This window comes from Medicago truncatula, chromosome 5 (assembly GCF_003473485.1).
Source record: "Medicago truncatula cultivar Jemalong A17 chromosome 5, MtrunA17r5.0-ANR, whole genome shotgun sequence".
Classification (NCBI taxonomy): domain Eukaryota; kingdom Viridiplantae; phylum Streptophyta; class Magnoliopsida; order Fabales; family Fabaceae; genus Medicago; species Medicago truncatula.
In genome coordinates this window covers 14,703,285-14,721,771 of record NC_053046.1, presented here as the reverse complement: position 1 = coordinate 14,721,771, position 18,487 = coordinate 14,703,285, and the positions used below count along the sequence as shown (strand labels likewise).

At 33.4% G+C, this 18,487-nt stretch overlaps 2 protein-coding genes across 3 annotated transcripts; one reads left to right on the top strand and one right to left on the bottom strand.

Annotated features, from left to right (window-relative positions):
- The first annotated feature begins 6,553 nt into the window (after nucleotides 1-6,553).
- Nucleotides 6,554-14,258, top strand: LOC11406345 (proline-rich receptor-like protein kinase PERK13). 2 transcript variants are annotated; one of them, XM_024783176.2, is made up of 10 exons: nucleotides 6,554-6,817; nucleotides 7,009-7,182; nucleotides 10,025-10,846; nucleotides 11,125-11,547; nucleotides 11,761-11,847; nucleotides 11,988-12,058; nucleotides 12,153-12,229; nucleotides 12,509-12,656; nucleotides 13,189-13,350; nucleotides 13,643-14,258. In XM_024783176.2, exons 2-10 carry the CDS (start codon nucleotides 7,170-7,172, stop codon nucleotides 13,859-13,861), a joined length of 2,022 nt encoding a protein of 673 aa, XP_024638944.1. In that variant the 5' UTR covers nucleotides 6,554-6,817; nucleotides 7,009-7,169; the 3' UTR covers nucleotides 13,862-14,258. The 2 variants fall into 2 exon arrangements, with proteins under 2 accessions (XP_024638944.1, XP_024638945.1); XM_024783177.2 differs by having other exon boundaries at nucleotides 9,951-10,846.
- Nucleotides 14,259-14,899: 641 nt separating this feature from the next.
- LOC11409465 (uncharacterized) lies at nucleotides 14,900-15,802 on the bottom strand. The gene has a single exon (XM_003613176.4). The coding sequence runs from the start codon at nucleotides 15,624-15,626 to the stop codon at nucleotides 15,120-15,122; it is 507 nt and encodes a 168-aa protein (XP_003613224.1). The 5' UTR covers nucleotides 15,627-15,802; the 3' UTR covers nucleotides 14,900-15,119.
- Nucleotides 15,803-18,487: the final 2,685 nt, after the last annotated feature.

Sequence of the window (18,487 nt, the reverse complement as noted above, 5' to 3'; positions counted from 1 at the left end):
AATTACATCAAAAGTATTGTGTGAAGCATGAGATAAGGCTTCTCGTGCAAGAGCATGAGCGCTACCGTTTGCCTGACGCCTAGTAAAAACAACTACAAAGTTGTTATAGTGATCAAGTAAGGTTCTATAACTTTGGATAATTGAACCATACTCAGAGAGATTCTTCTTACGATCGTGCACATCATCCACAACCATTTTACAATCAAGCTCAAAAATGACATTGTGGTATCCTAATGAAGAAATCCACTGAATGCCTTGGTACAAACCCCAAGCTTCACCCTTCGCTATTGTCATCACAGCCTCACAATAAGTTGTCAAGGCAACAACAAATTTTTCTTTCTCATCACGAAGACACGCTCCCATACTTACCTTTTTTCCTGTTGTAAAAAATGTTGCATCAATGTTATACTTGAAATAATTTGGAGGAGGAGGTTGCAAATTTATTAAAATATCATCACGCACAAGCATAAAAAAATTTTGCGGTTACAATATGAAACTGTGTGCTTTTTTACAATACCAAATCCAATCCTATAAGAAGGTGTGCATGAATGAAGAACATCTAGGATATTAATAAAAGATAATCATATAAGATTTAGGAATTTTGTTTTTGTCTTTGATTTCGTTTGGGTTACTTTTTTTTCTGAACAAAAAAAATGGAATATATTAAGATCAAAGGAGAATCCTCATTAGTACAAGGTGCGCAAAAAAAAATTGGGTTACTTACATTTTGGTTTCTATGCCACGTAATTCATCCTTGTCAACCTAAAACAGTTGCCACATCACCTGGTAGCAAAAGTTTTTAACATCAACGACTAAACAGCTAACGGAGGTACACATCTAGGACTATTTTGTATTTTATTGAGTCTTGAACCAAACTAACAACAGGGTCCAAAGTTAGGGACCAAAGTGAACATTTACCCTTCACAAAAATAATCCCTTAATTCTAGTGACTAGAGGCACAAGCCTTAGATTCCCCGATAGCATAAAGGTATGACAAGGCATAACAATGCTTCTAAATAGAGGTATCAAATAGGTTGGTCAAACCCAGCCCGGGAGGCCCGACGACATAAATGCCACGTGGGACAATCATGTTCAGTCATTATGTGTCACATTTGCAAAAACCTGCCAAATCAGCAAGAAAGTGGGTCCAATGACTATTTTAAAAAACAAAATTTTTTGCAAGGATGGATTTCAAAATTTATTTCTACTAGGGACCAAAATCCAAATTCGCTATATTTGTAGGGATCAAAAACATATTTTAGGCTTATTTTTATTGACAAATGCAATTATAGATTTTTTCTTACTTGTCTCACTCAAATTTCAAAATTTAAAAGGAGCCAATTTTGTTAATTAAATTGTTTTTTTGGTAAAGGTGAATTAAATTGATTTATTTAACACTCTTTAGTAATGTCAACAAATTAACTTATAATTAACTGATTTAACTTAATTAGAAGTTTTTTTTGGTAGATAGACGAAATGGCAAAGCCATTATAAATCCACACACATAAGTGGAGATACCGGAGTTCGAACCCTGGTCATGGGATCCGGCCTAACAATTTTGGCATTTTGCCAGTTGAATTAGGACTTCTGGATAGAAGTTTGTTTAATTAACTGAAAAGTATTTGGATATAAAACGAGTTTATTTGACCATATCATAATTTTTTTTAAGGTACTACTGAATGAAGTTTATGGGTGTGTTAAAATGTTTAACTATGAAAACAAACATTAACTACTACATAAAGTATTTTTTGCATGTTATGCGCGAAGACAACCAAGCTGCTAATTTTTTAGTTAATTATGTTTATTACAATCTAGATTGCATATGAAACGAAGAGACTCCGCCTTGTATTTCTGCAGCCTTGACATTTGATTTCTTATCAGACATTCGTTAATGAAATTGTCTTTAACGTAAAAAAATAAAATTATGGGTGTCTTTAACGTAAAATTGTTTAAAAAAAACATAATTTGGAAACAATTTTTTTTTATTTTTTTTATATTTCTTTAAAGCTTTTTGATATTTTTATTAAAAAAAATAAACTGATTTTCGTTCATTTATAAAAATAATGTTCCAACCTTTTTGAATACAAAACGCTCATTGCTCTCATCCTCAAAACTAACCCTCTCGCCACCTTCAATGACTTGAGAATCATTTACCTTTGTAACATTATTTAAAAAATTATCACCAAAGTATTTGTGAACCGCCTTTGGCCTCTCTTTGATACTTCTATCTAACTCTATTAAAGTAGGTTTTTGCAAGGTTGGAAAACTTTAGACAATGCTATTATTTTTCAGGAAAGTCTAGGAAGAAGAAAGGAGATGTTGCATTCAAGCATCATTTCAAAAATGGCCCTTGACAATGTCAACCGATACTTCCTAAAATAACGTGTTACCGACTTTAGATTGGCGCCTTACCATAAAGCTTATTATGCATCGTGGTACCTCTTCATCCCTCACAGTCCTCTGGAAAGATAACAGGTTGCCTACCTTCAAGCCTACTCATGGCTTAAGAAAAGGTGACCTTCTCTCTGCATTTGTTCATCCTCTGCATGGAGAAGCTTTATATCACCATATGTGAATCAATCACAATGGTAGTTGGCATCCGATTCAAGCTCCGAAGAATTCTTCTACTTATCTCACATATTGTTTGTCAGTGAAGTTATTCTCTTCACCTAGGTTAAGAAATCCAAATTTTGATTCATTACTTACCAATCTCTTCGAGAGTTTTTGTTGTGCATCGAGGTTAAATATCTACCTTGCAAAGTCCATGGCTTTCTACTTTGCAGGTGACCCTCATGCCAAGATTCATCATCTCACTTCCATCACCTACATTCTCAACACCTCATATCTATACAAGTATCTCAGTTTCCTCTTCTTAAAAGGAAGCCTAAAGTAAAGTGATTTTAGTTTCATTGTACATAAGATGCAAACGAGACCAGCCTCTTAGAAACATATATTACTTAACAAACTTGGAAGGTTAGCTCTTGCCACTTATATTCTATCCTTCATCCCTACTTCTTGCTTGTAGTTTTTTTTGGCCTCCTCAGAATATTTGTGACTATATAGATGAACCACTAGGAACTTCATATGAAAAAGATCTAATAACATTGGTCTTAACTTGGTGAGTTGGGAAAAAATTGCTAGACCCAAAAATTAGGGCGACTTAGGTATTGTTATGGTACGAGATGCTAAAACTTCTCTTCTACAAGTAAATTGTCTTTCATATTTTGTCGCAAAAGTACACATTGTCACTCACATTTTCTCTCTCTCTCTCTCTCTCTCTCTCTCTCTCTCTCTCTCTCACACCAATACCACAAGCTGCACTACTTGAACTCCATTATCAAATCCAAAACATCCTTAAAGATGGATTTACTTAGAGAACATGTTCTAGCAACTCTTCTTTCTGGTATAGTCACTGAACTTCATATGATCCCTTACATATTGTTGTCCCCCCTTGTGCACATCATTGATGTTTGTGACTTATCTCCTCCTAGCCTATGAGTCCGCTACACTTAGTTGTCTCAAGCCATCGTTAACGAAATCAACGATCTCAATCTTCACTTTAACCCCAACAATGAAGATACTTTCATTTGGTCACATTAACGTGAAATGGTTAAAGATATTAAATAAAAATTATAAGCATCAATGCGATGTTTTTATTAATTTATTTTTTTTATTTTATATGCAAAAAATGTTAAATATTTGCACCGCGTTTGTTGCAGATTTTATTTACTTATATACGGTTATATTTTATTTTATTTTTGGTAAAAAAGTATATACTCGCGGAAGTAAATTTTTATGTACCGATATGGGAAGTAGATATGATAAAATTTTGAAAACTAATACTTATTTTCATCTCTCAAAAAAAATATATACTTATTTTCAAAATACCAACATTAATATATCGTTTCTATTCAATTTTATTTATTTATTTATATACCAACTAGTGAGATTAAAAGATAAAAAAGGATGTCTCTATGAACTTAGCTTAGTTGGTAGGAACATTGTGAAGTAAAATAATATCACAAGAAAGGGGGGTTTGAATTGTGATCTAATAAAAAATTACCAAATAAAAATTCTCAAGTAAATACTTGGAAATTGGTTAGTGCGTTAGATGATGAAATAATAATATTGTGAGGTGTGTGATATTGTTTTAAAGTAAAAGAGATAGAGAGAAAAAATAAATACACACAAGAAGTTATCCTGGTTCCCCCAATGTGGGTTAATCCAGTCCCCACAATGCTGTGAGATTATCCACTAGATAGTTGAGTTAAAACTTAACCTCAACTCCTCCTTTTCTTTTTAGATCACTTACTTGATCTATACAATATCTTTCTTTTCACCTCTTAGTCTTTCCACTAGTTTCACTAACTAGATTTTTACAAATGACGATCACTAAACACTTTTAGTGATTCTTTTCAATATCTTTGCTTTTGTTATACAATGTTTTTGTTGCCTTTGTAAAGAACTCAAGTAAAAGAGTTGCTGCTGGATTTTTGCTGTTTCTTGTGATGAAAGAGTCTTTGAAATATTCTTGATGCTTTGGAAATCAAGTATGATTATATTTGCTTAAAAACTCAATGTCTTTCCTCTTTGCAAGCCCTTGTATTTATAGATGAAAGGAGTCTCTTGCTGCAGTAAATAAAACACGCTCCTGAGGGCATAAGACGAAGAATTAATAAAGCTTGCCAACTCATCAATGTGAGAAATTCTTGTGAAAAATGCCTGGCAGCTTGTTCTCGAAATTCTGAGAACGTTCTCAAAAATCTGCTTTGGACAGCTTGCTTAAAGATGCGACGTCATGAATAGTAGCATGCAGAAATCTTGTTTGCTAGTTGGCAACCAAGATTGCTTTTGTTGGGCTGTCAAATTCTCACGCCTTGGAGAGAAAGAAAGCAAGTACAAGAGACTTGGATTTTATCTATTCCTTTGCTTTGATGTGTTGTCCATTTCTCATTTGCTTTGGAACTTCATTCTTGATGTGTTGTCTAATTCTTATGGGTTCCTTTTCTATTTTATTATAGGATCTATATTTATTTATTTTTCTTCATTCATTTGAAGATATATCACAATAAATATGTTTCTTTTGTAGTGTAGAACCTTTGATCCTTTTGTTCCATATTTCCACAAAGATCCTTAACACATAACTTCTTCTTAAAAGCCAAGATCTCTTATTTTGTCTTTGCTTGAGCTGACTTTGGCGTGGCATACCAAGATTATGTGATGAGCTTTGTTCCGAGAATGTTCTTGAAAAAAGTATTTGTTTGCTTTAAGTCTATCTTTAATAACACTCAAGAACACATGTTAAATAACAAATAATCTCAGAATTCTTTTAATATAATTTAAATGTTTTGTTATCATTAAAACAATTTAAAAAGAGATTCTTGGAATTTATCTCAACACATTGCATATAATTTATACAAGGGCTGAGGTTCGAACCCCGGACACCCCACTTCTCCACATTTAATTGTGTGAACTCTAGCCACTAAGCTACTACACAAAAAAAAAGATAAAAATTGATGAGAAGAAAATATTTTTCTATTTTTTTGAACAAACTAAAATGAGATATAAAAATAACAACAATGATTCACCCCGCACAAGGTGTCTAAGGGGCAAACCACCCAAGAGCATTTTCCTATATTTATGACATAAGAGAAATAAGAGCCAATATTTATTGATCACAATCCACTTGGGTTGGCCTAGTGTTATTGGTTTGGGATTTGTGAGTGTGTTCCTTCTCTAAGTCTTAGGTTCGATTCTCTCCAGTGCCAACTCAGGTGGGTTAATTTAGTTTCTTAAAAAAAAAAAAAAAATTCTTGATCACAAACACAAATAAAAAATATCTGTCCACACACTCATAAATGAAAAATAAATTAATCACATAATTTTTTATTATTTTTTCTTTTTATCTTTTAATTTTGTTTACCCATGTGTGTACCTAAATATTTTTGCCTTGTGTTTATGATCAAGAAAGAATTACTCGAGACATAAAAAGAATGAATTTTGCTCTTCACCCAGCACATTCCGCTTGCGCTCAACATGTTTTCTAAATATAACCCTGCGTGAGGAAAAAGACATCATCCCTTGAGGTAAAATTAGGTTTGCTTCCTTTTACTACCAAAATCTTATTACCGTGGGTAAAAAGAATCATCATGGGGGTATAAAAGGAACTAAATTTAAATTTAACTCAAGGGATCTTGGTGTCGTTTTTCCCAACAGGACGGATCACTATTTTCCCCAAGAGCTATTGGTATATACCAAAGACGGTAAAATATATGTATTAATTATTCTAATGTTTGAATGATATTAATAAAATGAGAGTTATATTTATTAATTTTGTTTTTTATTTGTATTTATTTTTGCATTTATTTTATGTTTATGATGATGTATTGAATAAATAAATATTGAATAATTAAAATCGAATTTATTTTCATATTTTGTATTTAATTAATAAATAAAATGGATGGCTGGGATTAGTAAAGAAATGGAGATGAGCTTAATTTATCGGTTTGACACATGGTAAAAATGAAATGGATGGCTGAGATTTTACCACTTCATTCCTTTTGCCGCCGTCCCTCCCCGATGCACTTCCATCCCACCCCAGCGTGTCTCACCCAACTGATGGAGCACCCTGAATCTACATCGGTTGGGGGTCCTTCTTTGTTGCTACTAATATCATAGTCAAAATAGGTCAAACATGGATTGTAAGATCCTTCTACTAAGCAATAGAAGCTGGGTGGGTCTTCTTTGTTCACAATTCATTAGTTATGCCAAATGTTTCTCTATGTTGCCTCATAATCATAAAACACAACTTCTTGAGGTTAGTTACCACTTCTTTAGTTGATGATATTTTGCTATTATGATGTTACGGACTAAATTTACGGATTTTATATACTATTGATGCTATTTTTTCTTCTTCATTTTCATGATTTGATCAGTGCCTTTTTTCCATATCTCAAATTTTGAGTCGGGGCTACTAGCCTTAACTAAACTGTGAATCTGATTTTTCAGAAGGAATTCGATGTTGATGGAAGGATGCTAAGCCAGCTATAGTTTATACTGCCAATGATTATTATAAGAATGGAAAGATTTTCCCAAAGGACTCAAGGTTCTTCTCCTTGAAAGAGATAACACTTCTGCTGTTGAGATACGAGCAAGCTCGAGGCGAGGCAATGGACTGTAATGGTAAGAGACTTTTTGGTTTCTTTCTTTCTATTTTGGCATTTCTTACTTATTCATCTGGTCTGCCAATTCGTTTATATTGTGTATGATCAAGAATGAAAAATAGGTAACCAAAACTCAAGTTATTTAACCGACTGGGTTATGAAATCTTAGAAAATCAATTTCCATTGTACTGTTCTTTTGTATTAGTTGTTGTAATTGTCTAACTTTTGGCATATCTCAGTTCTAGTGGTGACCTCATAATCCTTTATATAACTATATTAGTAGTACGTACATGATGCTAGGAAATCGATTGTATTGCGCTGCAATTTTTTTTTTCTTCTTATTGAACATGGGCCCGCTGATGCTAATAGTGGACACTAAAGTTTTAGTGTGGCTTTGACTGAGGCTGAATAGCATGGGCTGAGACGACACATCGTTAGTGTCGGCTGATAATGAGATGACATTAGCGTCTTATCTTGCACCGGCGTGGCCAACACTGAATATGGTTGGCTGCTGAGAGGCAGATGATAAAAGTTGCGCTAAATCAAGTTTGCTTTTTGCTTGGTTGTGTAGAATTATGGTCGGCACTAAAACCAAATTTTCTAGTAGTGTTATGTTTAGAAACATCAAGCAATCATAGCATGAAAATTTAGGACAAGTGTGACACAATAATAGCAGAAAGGTTAAGGGTGAAATTAGTTATTTTAAAATATCTTCTAAAAAAACTCTTAATAATTTTGTTTCAACCTCAAGTTCGCAATCTCAGATTTTCGAGGTATAGTCCGCTTTTGGATCTTGTGTATTCCTTCTGAGTTTTGTCCTTTGTAAAAAGATGCATATGCGAGTAGAGGAGTATGAGTGTTTATAAATTACCCTTAATCTAAATTTTCAAGCAATGTGAGCTAAACGGTCGGTCCCTCCACATACGTAGCTTAGGCCCTCAATTCTCACAAACAATGCCAATGTTCCAGCCTCAAGTCACATCCCCATTCTTCCGAGGTATTGTCCTCTTTTGGGTCTTGTGTAAACTCTCACATTTGTCATTTGTAAAAGCCTCTTCGTTGGTGGAGGAGTGTGGGTGTTTTATAAACTACTCCTGGCCTTGATTTTAAAAAAATGTGAACTTTTTGGTATACCAAAACAAGTTTTAAATTAAATAGATCTGACTGCATATTTTAACTGAAAAGGGTGGGGAATATAATATATCTATGTATATTTCAGAAAAGAGATATGTAATTACTAAGTTAATTAATTAAAGATGTTAATGTTTATGTAATCAAAGCACTATAGTGAAAAACAAAAGAAAAAGTGTCACTTAAATTGTTTCCGGCCACAGAAGTAGGCTGAGGCTAATTTTTGTAGAACAGGGCCAATTATAACTCACCCCAATTTTATTGATATGATAATATATTTTCATATAGACTAGTGTGGGCATGCTCATCTGTCCACTTTTCTTATTCTCATTCTTTTCTCGTAAATTATAAGGGAATAGTAAGATTGGTAGAAATAAGCTGCAAGTGAGGGTATGTTTTGAGTACCTACAACTTGATTTATTTTATGACATAAATATTTGCTTAGGTGTTTGAGTGCTTATTTGGACTAAGCCAAATCACGGTGAGCCATTGTGGTTTTGGCAAAAGTCATACTAGTTTAAACAGTTTCAACAAAATCATAGGTTCCACTTTGATTTTATCAAACTCAACGGCTTATCCAATATACATCCAAGTCAGCTTATAAAAATAACTATGACTTATTCATTAGTTGTTTATAACTTATTTCATTAAGGTCTCCAAAATGACTTGCGACTCAAGAATAATTTAACCTTACTTATTCAATAAAGACCCAATAAATTGTTACACCTCTATATTGAAGTTGAACAACTTTACTCCAGTAACGAATAGTTGCTGGAAGCTTGTATGTGTAAACTTAATTTTTATACAAGCAGCAATTTTGTTTTACTATTTTGGGGTTATAATTGAAATTTTCAGCAAAGACAAATATAGTATCATTCATTCTTGTTTTGTAGTACAAAGGATTTATCTATTGAAGACATGTCAAGAATTTCTTTTTTGATCAATAGTTTAATTTAAAGAAAACTTTATTAAAAGCATAACAAGGCTTTTAAAACCCATTTCCAATAGGTTGAGCCTATCTACCCTAATATATAAGACATCATAATTATGTGACGGACAAAAGGTTGTATAGTTAGTTGTTAGGTCTCATATTCGAACACATTAGGAATATCCAACATAGGGAATTTAGTTTGCATGGTAACCCCAAAATCTAGGAGAGAAGAGAGACAACAGAAAAAGAGTGACACTTGTTTCCTTAACAAACACAACAGAAAACGAACATAAATCTATGTATGCTTGAAACTAACTACCTAAAATAATGCTAACAAATAATGTTTAAGGAATTATAATGAGACTCATTTTCATCCATTTTCAGAATTATTATTATTATTATTATTATTAATCATAATAATAACAGTTACTATTATCATTATTTTCTCTTCCTCGAATTTCAGACACAACAACTTCTCTCACAATTTGTTTCATCGTGCTGGCAATTTCGTTATCCAAAATTAACGAATTCGCTGGCCACTTCATCATCGTAGTTAAGCTTCATTTTTTAAAACAAGAACAACAACATTGCATTATTTTTTCCTAAAAAAAACATTGCATCATTTTTGTTTGTTTCTCTGATTTGAATATTGGATCTCCAGCAAAAATAATCCTCAACCTCTACACAAATGGGCTGAAAATCAATATTGTTGGTTCTTGTTGCAGTTTCCTTGTTTATGTTTTACGATTTTCTAGCCATTTCTGAGAATTTATCAATTTTAAATATTTGATACATTCAGAAATGGCTAATGAAAATAAGACAAATGGAACGTCTACTCCTTTAGAAAAAGTTTCTGAAAAAGCTTCTGCTCCGTCTCCATCAAAATTATCAACAACAAAACAGTCGGATCCTCCAGAAGAAGCACCATCAAAGTCTCCACCGCCGCCTTTAGCACCGCCGCCTCATTCTCCACCACCACCTTCACCGTCTCCTTCTCCACCACCGCCTCAAGCACAACATCCACCGCCTCAAGCGCAACATCCACCGCCTCAAGCACAACATCCACCGCCTCAAGCGCAACATCCACCGCCACATTCTTCACCACCTCCATCAAAATTTTCACCTCCACATTCTGAATCGTCGCCGCCTCCAACACCACCTTCTGAATCGTCGCCGCCTCCAACACCACCTTCTGAATCGTCGACGCCTCCAACACCACCTTCATCTCCATCATCGTCACCACCATCACCACCACCACAACCATCCGATGCTGATTCTCCTCCTTCACAATCTAATTCCCCTCCATCTCCTCAAGTTCCATCTGCACCTTCCCCCTCTTCCCAAATTAGTCCCCCACTACAAAACGATCCCTCGCTGCCTCAGTCAGCATCCATTTCCCCCAGCTCCCATTCTAAACCAAGCTTTTCTCCTTCTAATAGCGACTCTCTATCCAAATCTTCCTCCTCCCATGAAAATACAGGACAATACATTGGTTTCGCTGTCGCAGGAATTTTTGTTCTCGCCGTTATGGCAATCATTTTTGTCATCGTAATAAAAAGGAAAGACAAGCGAGGGAATTTCCATGGTATGCCACCCCCTAAGAAATCTCAAATGAAAGGAGGTAATAAATTAATATTTTGTACATAAATTTATTGTCAATATTATAGTGTGTTATAATTCTATGAAATACCAATACAAACACGAACTCCAGGTATAACACTGATATCAACACATAGTCATCATTCATTAATAATATCGTGTTGATTTATGATATGGATACCTGTCAGACACGTCTTCTTTATGAAATGTCGATACTTCGTAGTTTTAAATAGTCTGTTGCTGACATTTCTATTATTTTAATTATTAATAATATTGACTTGAGCAATTAACTTTTTGCAGATGTGCATTACTATGTAGAATCACCAGGTTTTGGTTATAATCATATGAACAATGGAGGTTCAATACATCCTTTGAGAAGTCCTTCAGAAGCAACACCACCACAAATGAGTGGTGGTCAAATTCTTTTTAGTTATGACCAGATTCTCGAAATTACTAATGGGTTTTCAAGTGAAAACGTGATAGGCGAAGGGGGTTTTGGGCGTGTTTACAAGGCTTTAATGCCCGATGGTAGAGTCGGAGCACTTAAGTTGTTGAAGGCCGGTAGTGGTCAAGGAGAGAGGGAATTCAGAGCAGAGGTTGATACTATTAGTCGTGTTCATCATCGACATTTGGTATCGTTGATTGGCTATTGTATAGCTGAGCAACAAAGAGTCCTCATTTATGAGTTTGTTCCTAATGGGAATCTTGATCAACATTTGCATGGTAACGTGAGTTTCATTTTTCTTCTTCTTCTTCTCATTGGGTAAATTAAGAACGTAAATATATCCCTACAACAGTTGTATGGTGCAGCAGGTGTGGGGACTATTCGATCTAATGGTCCGTACAGCTGTTGTAAGGGATCCAAACATTAAGAAATGTGTTTCTTTTGTGAAGTGTTTCTCATATCTGTGTTGTTTGTGTGTGTCGTAATTTCAGAAAGTCAATGGAATGTTTTGGATTGGCCCAAGAGGATGAAGATAGCAATTGGTGCTGCAAGGGGTCTAGCATATCTGCACGAAGGCTGTACGTATATGTATATCTTGCACTGTGTCATGGTTTATGTTTTCTATGCCATGCTCCATATTTCAATTTTGTATTTTAATATTTGAAAGGTAATTTTGCATTTTATGAAATGCTAAAGTCTATATATTTATTTTTTCTAGGCAACCCAAAGATTATTCACAGAGATATTAAATCTTCGAATATACTTTTGGATGATTCTTATGAGGCACAAGTATGTTATGAATATACCAGTTAATTTCATTTTTTTCATGGTACCTTGTTTAAATTGAAGTCCGGGATCCTAATTTAACCTTGTTCTAACACAGGTTGCAGACTTTGGACTTGCCAGACTAACCGACGATACAAATACTCATGTATCCACTAGGGTAATGGGTACATTTGGGTAGGTTCCTATATGATTAAAAGCAGTACTCCCTTCATTCCGAAAATATACGACGTCAGATTAAATCACAAGAATTAAGAAAGTCGATATTAAATTTGTTAACAATTGATATTGTTTTTACAAATTTATCTTTTAAAAGAGAGAATTAGTTAATGTATTCATCATAATGTTTATTGTTCTTCGCAGAAAAGGATATACATTTATTAGGGGTGTGTTAAATAATCTGAAATGATAAACTAAAAGGCTCTCTAATTCATTTTATTCATCTCCAATTTGCAGCTATATGGCTCCAGAGTATGCAACAAGTGGAAAACTAACGGATAGATCAGATGTTTTCTCATTTGGAGTTGTTCTTCTTGAACTTGTTACTGGAAGGAAACCTGTTGATCCAACCCAGCCTGTGGGAGATGAGAGTTTGGTTGAGTGGGTATGTAATGAACCTTTTTATTATTTATTACAAGTGTTAGTTAATTGCATAGTAGAAACATTCATCAATCATCATCTTAATTGCAAGTAGAAATTACAATGCTAAATTACTAAAGTTCTATTGAACCCGATTCATCATATATTGGCCTAATTGCAATTTTGGGCTTCTATTTTCACTTACTCAGTCACAGAATTAGTTCTCGTTTCAAAATCAAGTTTTTGGTCTCTCACTCGTATTTTTGAATCCAAAAGTAGTATGTGGGGATTTTTTTTTATCGACGTGTTATAAAATCTGCTAATGTGAAATTAGTGAGGTAAATCGATATTTATACAAATGACTTTATAAACCCAATAAAGATTTGTCACGTCACCATTTTTGAATTAAAAAATTTGAGTGAGATAAAAAAATATCTAAATTTTAAAAAGGGGACCAATTTAGCCAGTGATAAAAGGGGTTACAAAACTTCAGTTGAGCCTTATATATTATAGTGTCTCATGACATGGATCAATAATATTATTTCCTGTGTTGACAGGCTCGTCCAATTCTCCTTCGTGCAATCGAGACAGGTGACTTTAGTGAACTAGCAGACCCAAGGCTTCACCGACAATATATTGACAGTGAAATGTTTAGAATGATTGAGGCAGCTGCAGCATGTATTCGCCATTCTGCCCCAAAACGACCCCGTATGGTTCAGGTAAAAGTTTATCTCTAAATCAAAACAGTCTTTATAGCTGCTGCACCATAAAGCAGCTGTAGAGGTTCCAATTTCGAATTTATAGGACTTGGATCCTCTACTACTGCAGTATGGTGTTGCATCAGCAGGAATCATTATATTTAGAGAGAGAAACAACTCTAGGGGTTTATGTCTAAACCTAACCGTTCCTACAACTGCAGCTGTAGAGGTTCGAAACCTGAATAAATTTAAGCCATTAAACATGGACTTTTATTCATCATAATTTAGTAATCATTTACTTGGTTTTTATCAGATTGCAAGGGCCTTGGACAGTGGAGATCAACTATATGATCTATCAAATGGGGTGAAATTTGGTCAGAGCACAATTTATGATTCTGGGCAATATAATGAAGACATTATGAGATTCAAAAGGATGGCTAATGGAAGTTTTGCTGACTCTGAATTTGATATGTACAGCTCAGAATACAGTTCAAGAGAAACGTCTGGATCTGCCCTTGTGCCAAAATCTTGAAGTGGTAATTCAGACATTAAAGATATCCAAAACCAGAACGGCACTGTAGAAAGCTTTAACTCCACTAATTTCACAAAAGTCCAATTCATGGAATTACATTGCCTATTTATACAATGCAACACCATTTGATTCACAGAGTTGGGAAATTGGAGCTATATATGACACTTCAGCCAAACTTGACAATCAACAACGTTAAACTCTTGTCAATCTCTCTTCAATTTTTGTTCTGTTTCTTTCCCCCATTTTTTAATAGCGGGGAACATTGAAAACTTGTACTATATATGTGTACTATATATATATATCTTATGTACATTTGCAATGATACATTTAGTTTGTATAAAACAACTAACATTGAGTTTGTATAAAGCAACTATGATTTTGTGTTTTCCATTTTGAATTTATGGCTGAATAATTTTTCTTTGGTCACAAAGTTGTTGATTTAGATTGTACATAGACCGTTCGATCTAAATCAGTAGTTGAGATTGGTTTAAATTGATTTAATGAATATGTAATTTGAGCCGTTTGATCTCAAACTAATGGTCAAGATTTAACTGTGAAATTGTGCGAAATAATAAACACAGGCAATTAGGGTCTTGTGGATCGCCAGCCAAATCAGTCTTTGTTGTACACCATATGTTAATCTAATGTACTTTTTGAACTTTAATTTAAACAAGAAAATCTAACTAGTTGTTGTTAGTAGGTGTATTTTTTTTTTTTTTTTTGTGATGCACTAATTCTTTCTTTCACTTAATTAAGAACCAAATCAAATGACATTAATTTTCTGAAATGCTAGAATACACCCACTTATTTTTTAGAAGGAGTATTTTAGCAAGTGAATAACTAAAAAGTGGTTAAATAAACCTTAAGGTGTAGCTTTGCTAAAACACTCCCACATAAAAACTAGTGAGTGTGTTCTAGCAAACCCCGTGTGTATATATATATATATATATATATATATATATATATATATATATATATATATATATATATTACTTTAATTTAAGACAACCATAATTTTCAATCCAATCAATCCATCAATTTTAATTTAATTATTTCTAAATGTTTACATTGTTTTTACTTTCACAATCCATAATAAAACATTGGTATGCAAAAAAGAAATAGAAAAGATAATTATACATTTCATCTTGCACTTGGAAATCTAAGAGACAGAGAAAAACAGAGAAGATAAATAGCAACAAAATGATTGATATAATTAAGAAGATGGATTATGTCTACATAATACTCTCTTGTAACTCCATTATGCACCTGGCCTATACTTTCCTTGAGGAGGACCAAGCTTTATTTCAAAACTCTTCATATCATGGTGACCTTGAGCAACTGGCTTCTGTACTCTAACACCTCCATGTCCATTATTTTTTGAAAAGCCACCATGTCCATTATTTTTTGGAAAGCCTCCATGTCCATTATTCATAGGCTTAGAAGCTGCAATCTTTTTGTCAAATCCAAATTCAATATCAACTTCTTTTGGACGTGAGTGTTGGTGATTCTGCTGCTTTTGATGCTTAACTGGTTTCTGACTGTGGCTTTTGCCGTTGCCGCGGCGGCTGCAAAACCTTCCAAGACAACAAGCAACAGCAGAGATTACTATTATGATGGCTAAGACAACAAATACTGACCCAAATGATCCATTGGATGAATGGTGGTCAGGTTCAGGTGGTGCATATTGGTATGTGACAGTGGTTGGATAGACTTGAACTGGTTGCTGCTGTTGTTGTTGCTGCATTGGTTGTTCTTGTAAAGACATCTTAGGTAATAGGAAATTTTGTTTGTGAGGGAATAAGGAGAATTGTTTGGTATTTGAGGTTGAAGTTGTTGTTCTTTAAGTGTAGACTAAGGTAAATTTAGAGTGACTCAATTACTCAAGTATATTTAGGTGTGTGAGGAGAGTAAATCGGGTGTGAAATAAATAGGAATATTTTTGAATTTAAAAAGGGGGAGGAGGGGAACTTGCTTTAATAAAGAAAGGAAAATAAAGATATTCTTTGTGCTCTTTACTCATTGATGAGTAATGTGATTGCTTTGTAAGGAGAGAAAGTGAAATCTTGGGGCATCAAGAGACATAGTACTCTCAAGGCCCTATGAAAGTGCAGCTTTTGTTTACTTGGAGTGTTCCCATTAATAATCATTTGAATGAGATGTTACACACTACATACAAAATAAGGTTTAAGATATCTTGTTACTTTTCTTGACTAAAATTATATGAATGGGGAGACATTTTCTAAAGATTTAAGGCAAATCATTCTCTGGTTTTTAGAGAATACTTATTTGAAAACATATATTTAAAAGTATGTATTGAAAATATAATACATTACCAGTTTTAGATTTTTTTTTTTTGAGGGAGAAAATATTTTTTATGAAGTGGATGTTTGGATTTGAGGCGAGATTAGTGGAATCGCCACGAGCTTTCACAATTTTGGTGCATGCTATACTTTGAAACTTTAACAAAATCATACTGTCATTTTGATTTTGTTAGGAAGATTTTTTTAAATAGTTTTTACTCCTCCGTTCCTTTTTAAATGTCTGTTTTGGAGAAATTTTTTGTTTCTATTTAAATGTTACTTTCAAAGTTCAATGCAACATTAAATGTTGTTTTATCAATATTATCCTTAGTTATTTATTGCGGAAAGAGAAATATATGAAATGAGATGTTAAATGAATAAGGTCATTATAGTAAAAGTATAACTTATTGCATCAAAAATAGTAATAATTATTGATTATATTGGTTTGTGTAAAATGTCAAAATGTGACAATTAAAAAGGAAGGGAGGTAGTAACAAAATTTTAAAAGATTAGTTTAGGGGAAGTTATAAGGCTCTTTAAAAAAAAAAGGAAGTTATAAGGTGATTTGGAGTGAAAAAAAAGTCACGAATCAAAAGTTATTTAAGTAAGAAATGAATTGAAGTGATAAAAAAAAAAAAAAAACTAGATTTGGAGAGAGAAAGACACTAAGAAGAGATTGATGAGATTCATGTTTATTCATGTTTAAAAATAATTCTCATTGTTATCTCTCCTAAATGGAATTTTGAATTTTTTTTGAAAAATAGAGGTTCTCGACCTAAATATTAGATAACAATTAACTTTGTCATTCTACAAAACTGAAAAATGCTCATTGAGGGCCTCCAGATAATGGTTGGATAAGACTTAATACTGATGGAGCTTCCAAAGGCGGCCTTAATGCCGGTTGTGGAGGAGTTATCAGGGGAGAAAATGGTGCTTGGATGTGCGGTTTTTTCGAAATATTTGGGTTGTTGCAGCGCTTATATTGCAGAATTATGGGGAGTCTTTGAAGGTTTGAAAATCTTTCGTTCTCATGATATTCAAAAATTGGAGCTTCACTTGAACAGCGACGGCTTGGAGTCTTTTGTAAAACATCAGGAAGATACTCAGTTTGAATTGGGAGGTCCGAATTCGGCACTCATACAAAGAAGCAAATGCTTGCGTAGACGCGTTGACAAATATGGCTTGTGAGTGAGATTTTTTCTTAATTTTATGAGCAATGTTATGCTTAGATTAGTTTGTTAATGTTAACCGATTCTATTGGTATTTCCACACAACGGTAGTTATCTTTTTTTTTTGGGTTTTAGTTCTCTTGTAATCCAAAAAAATAAAACATTTAAAAGTGTAAAAAATGTTATTTTTAATACAATATTTCTATTTTTTATTTCTTTAACAAATGCTCCAAAAACATATCTTCCTATTGCTTTATAAAATTTGATTTGTTAGTTGGTCATTATAAAAACACAAAAAGTGACCATTTTAGCAGGGGGGATGGTTTGTTTAAGTCTGAAATGTTAGGAGACACACCCGGTCAAGGATTTCATTGAAAACTGTGAAAGGGGAAACACTGAGAGAGACCAATATTTTTGGTTATTAACATAGGGATCTGTACAAAAGTATCAAGCACTAATAATTCCAAGCACCACCTTATCAGCTTAATGGGGTCACCCTTCCTTTATTCCTTTTGAAAGAGGGAATCTAGTTGGGAGTGTTGGGTTGGTATTGATGATATTAGTCCTCATACATCCCAATATATCTCACTGAGAAGTTGTTCATCATTTTAAGGGGAATATCAGATTCAAGTTTTAATCATGTTTTGAAAATTATTTTCGGTTACCAAGTACTTCAAAGTTTTTTTTTTATAAGAAAATAGTTTTGTACTTGCCTCAAGTTTATTGTTTTATCACTAGAGAATAAAACCCATCAATGTTATCAAAATTGAATTTTTACCTAAATAAATATAAATTACACAATCAATAATGAATTAGTCCAAATGATAAGAGACTTAAACTCCTTAAATAGATGGTCATGCGTTCAATCTCTATCTCCTGCGTGTAGAAAACATATGATTGAGGAAATAACTCACCTTATATGTCCTACGTGTTCCACAACCGAGATTAGTCATCGATAAGTAGAAAACTTTATACCGATAATATAGTAATCCAATACATACATATTGGGCTACAATATGAAAAAAAAAAAAAAAAAAGACACTTATTTCTATTCTATTGGTAAACTTCCCCAAAGTGCTAAATAAGGAATAATGAAATAGAGTTGTTATATTCAAACATTTTTATTTTCTCAACATTTCATTTTCTTTTTATCTCTC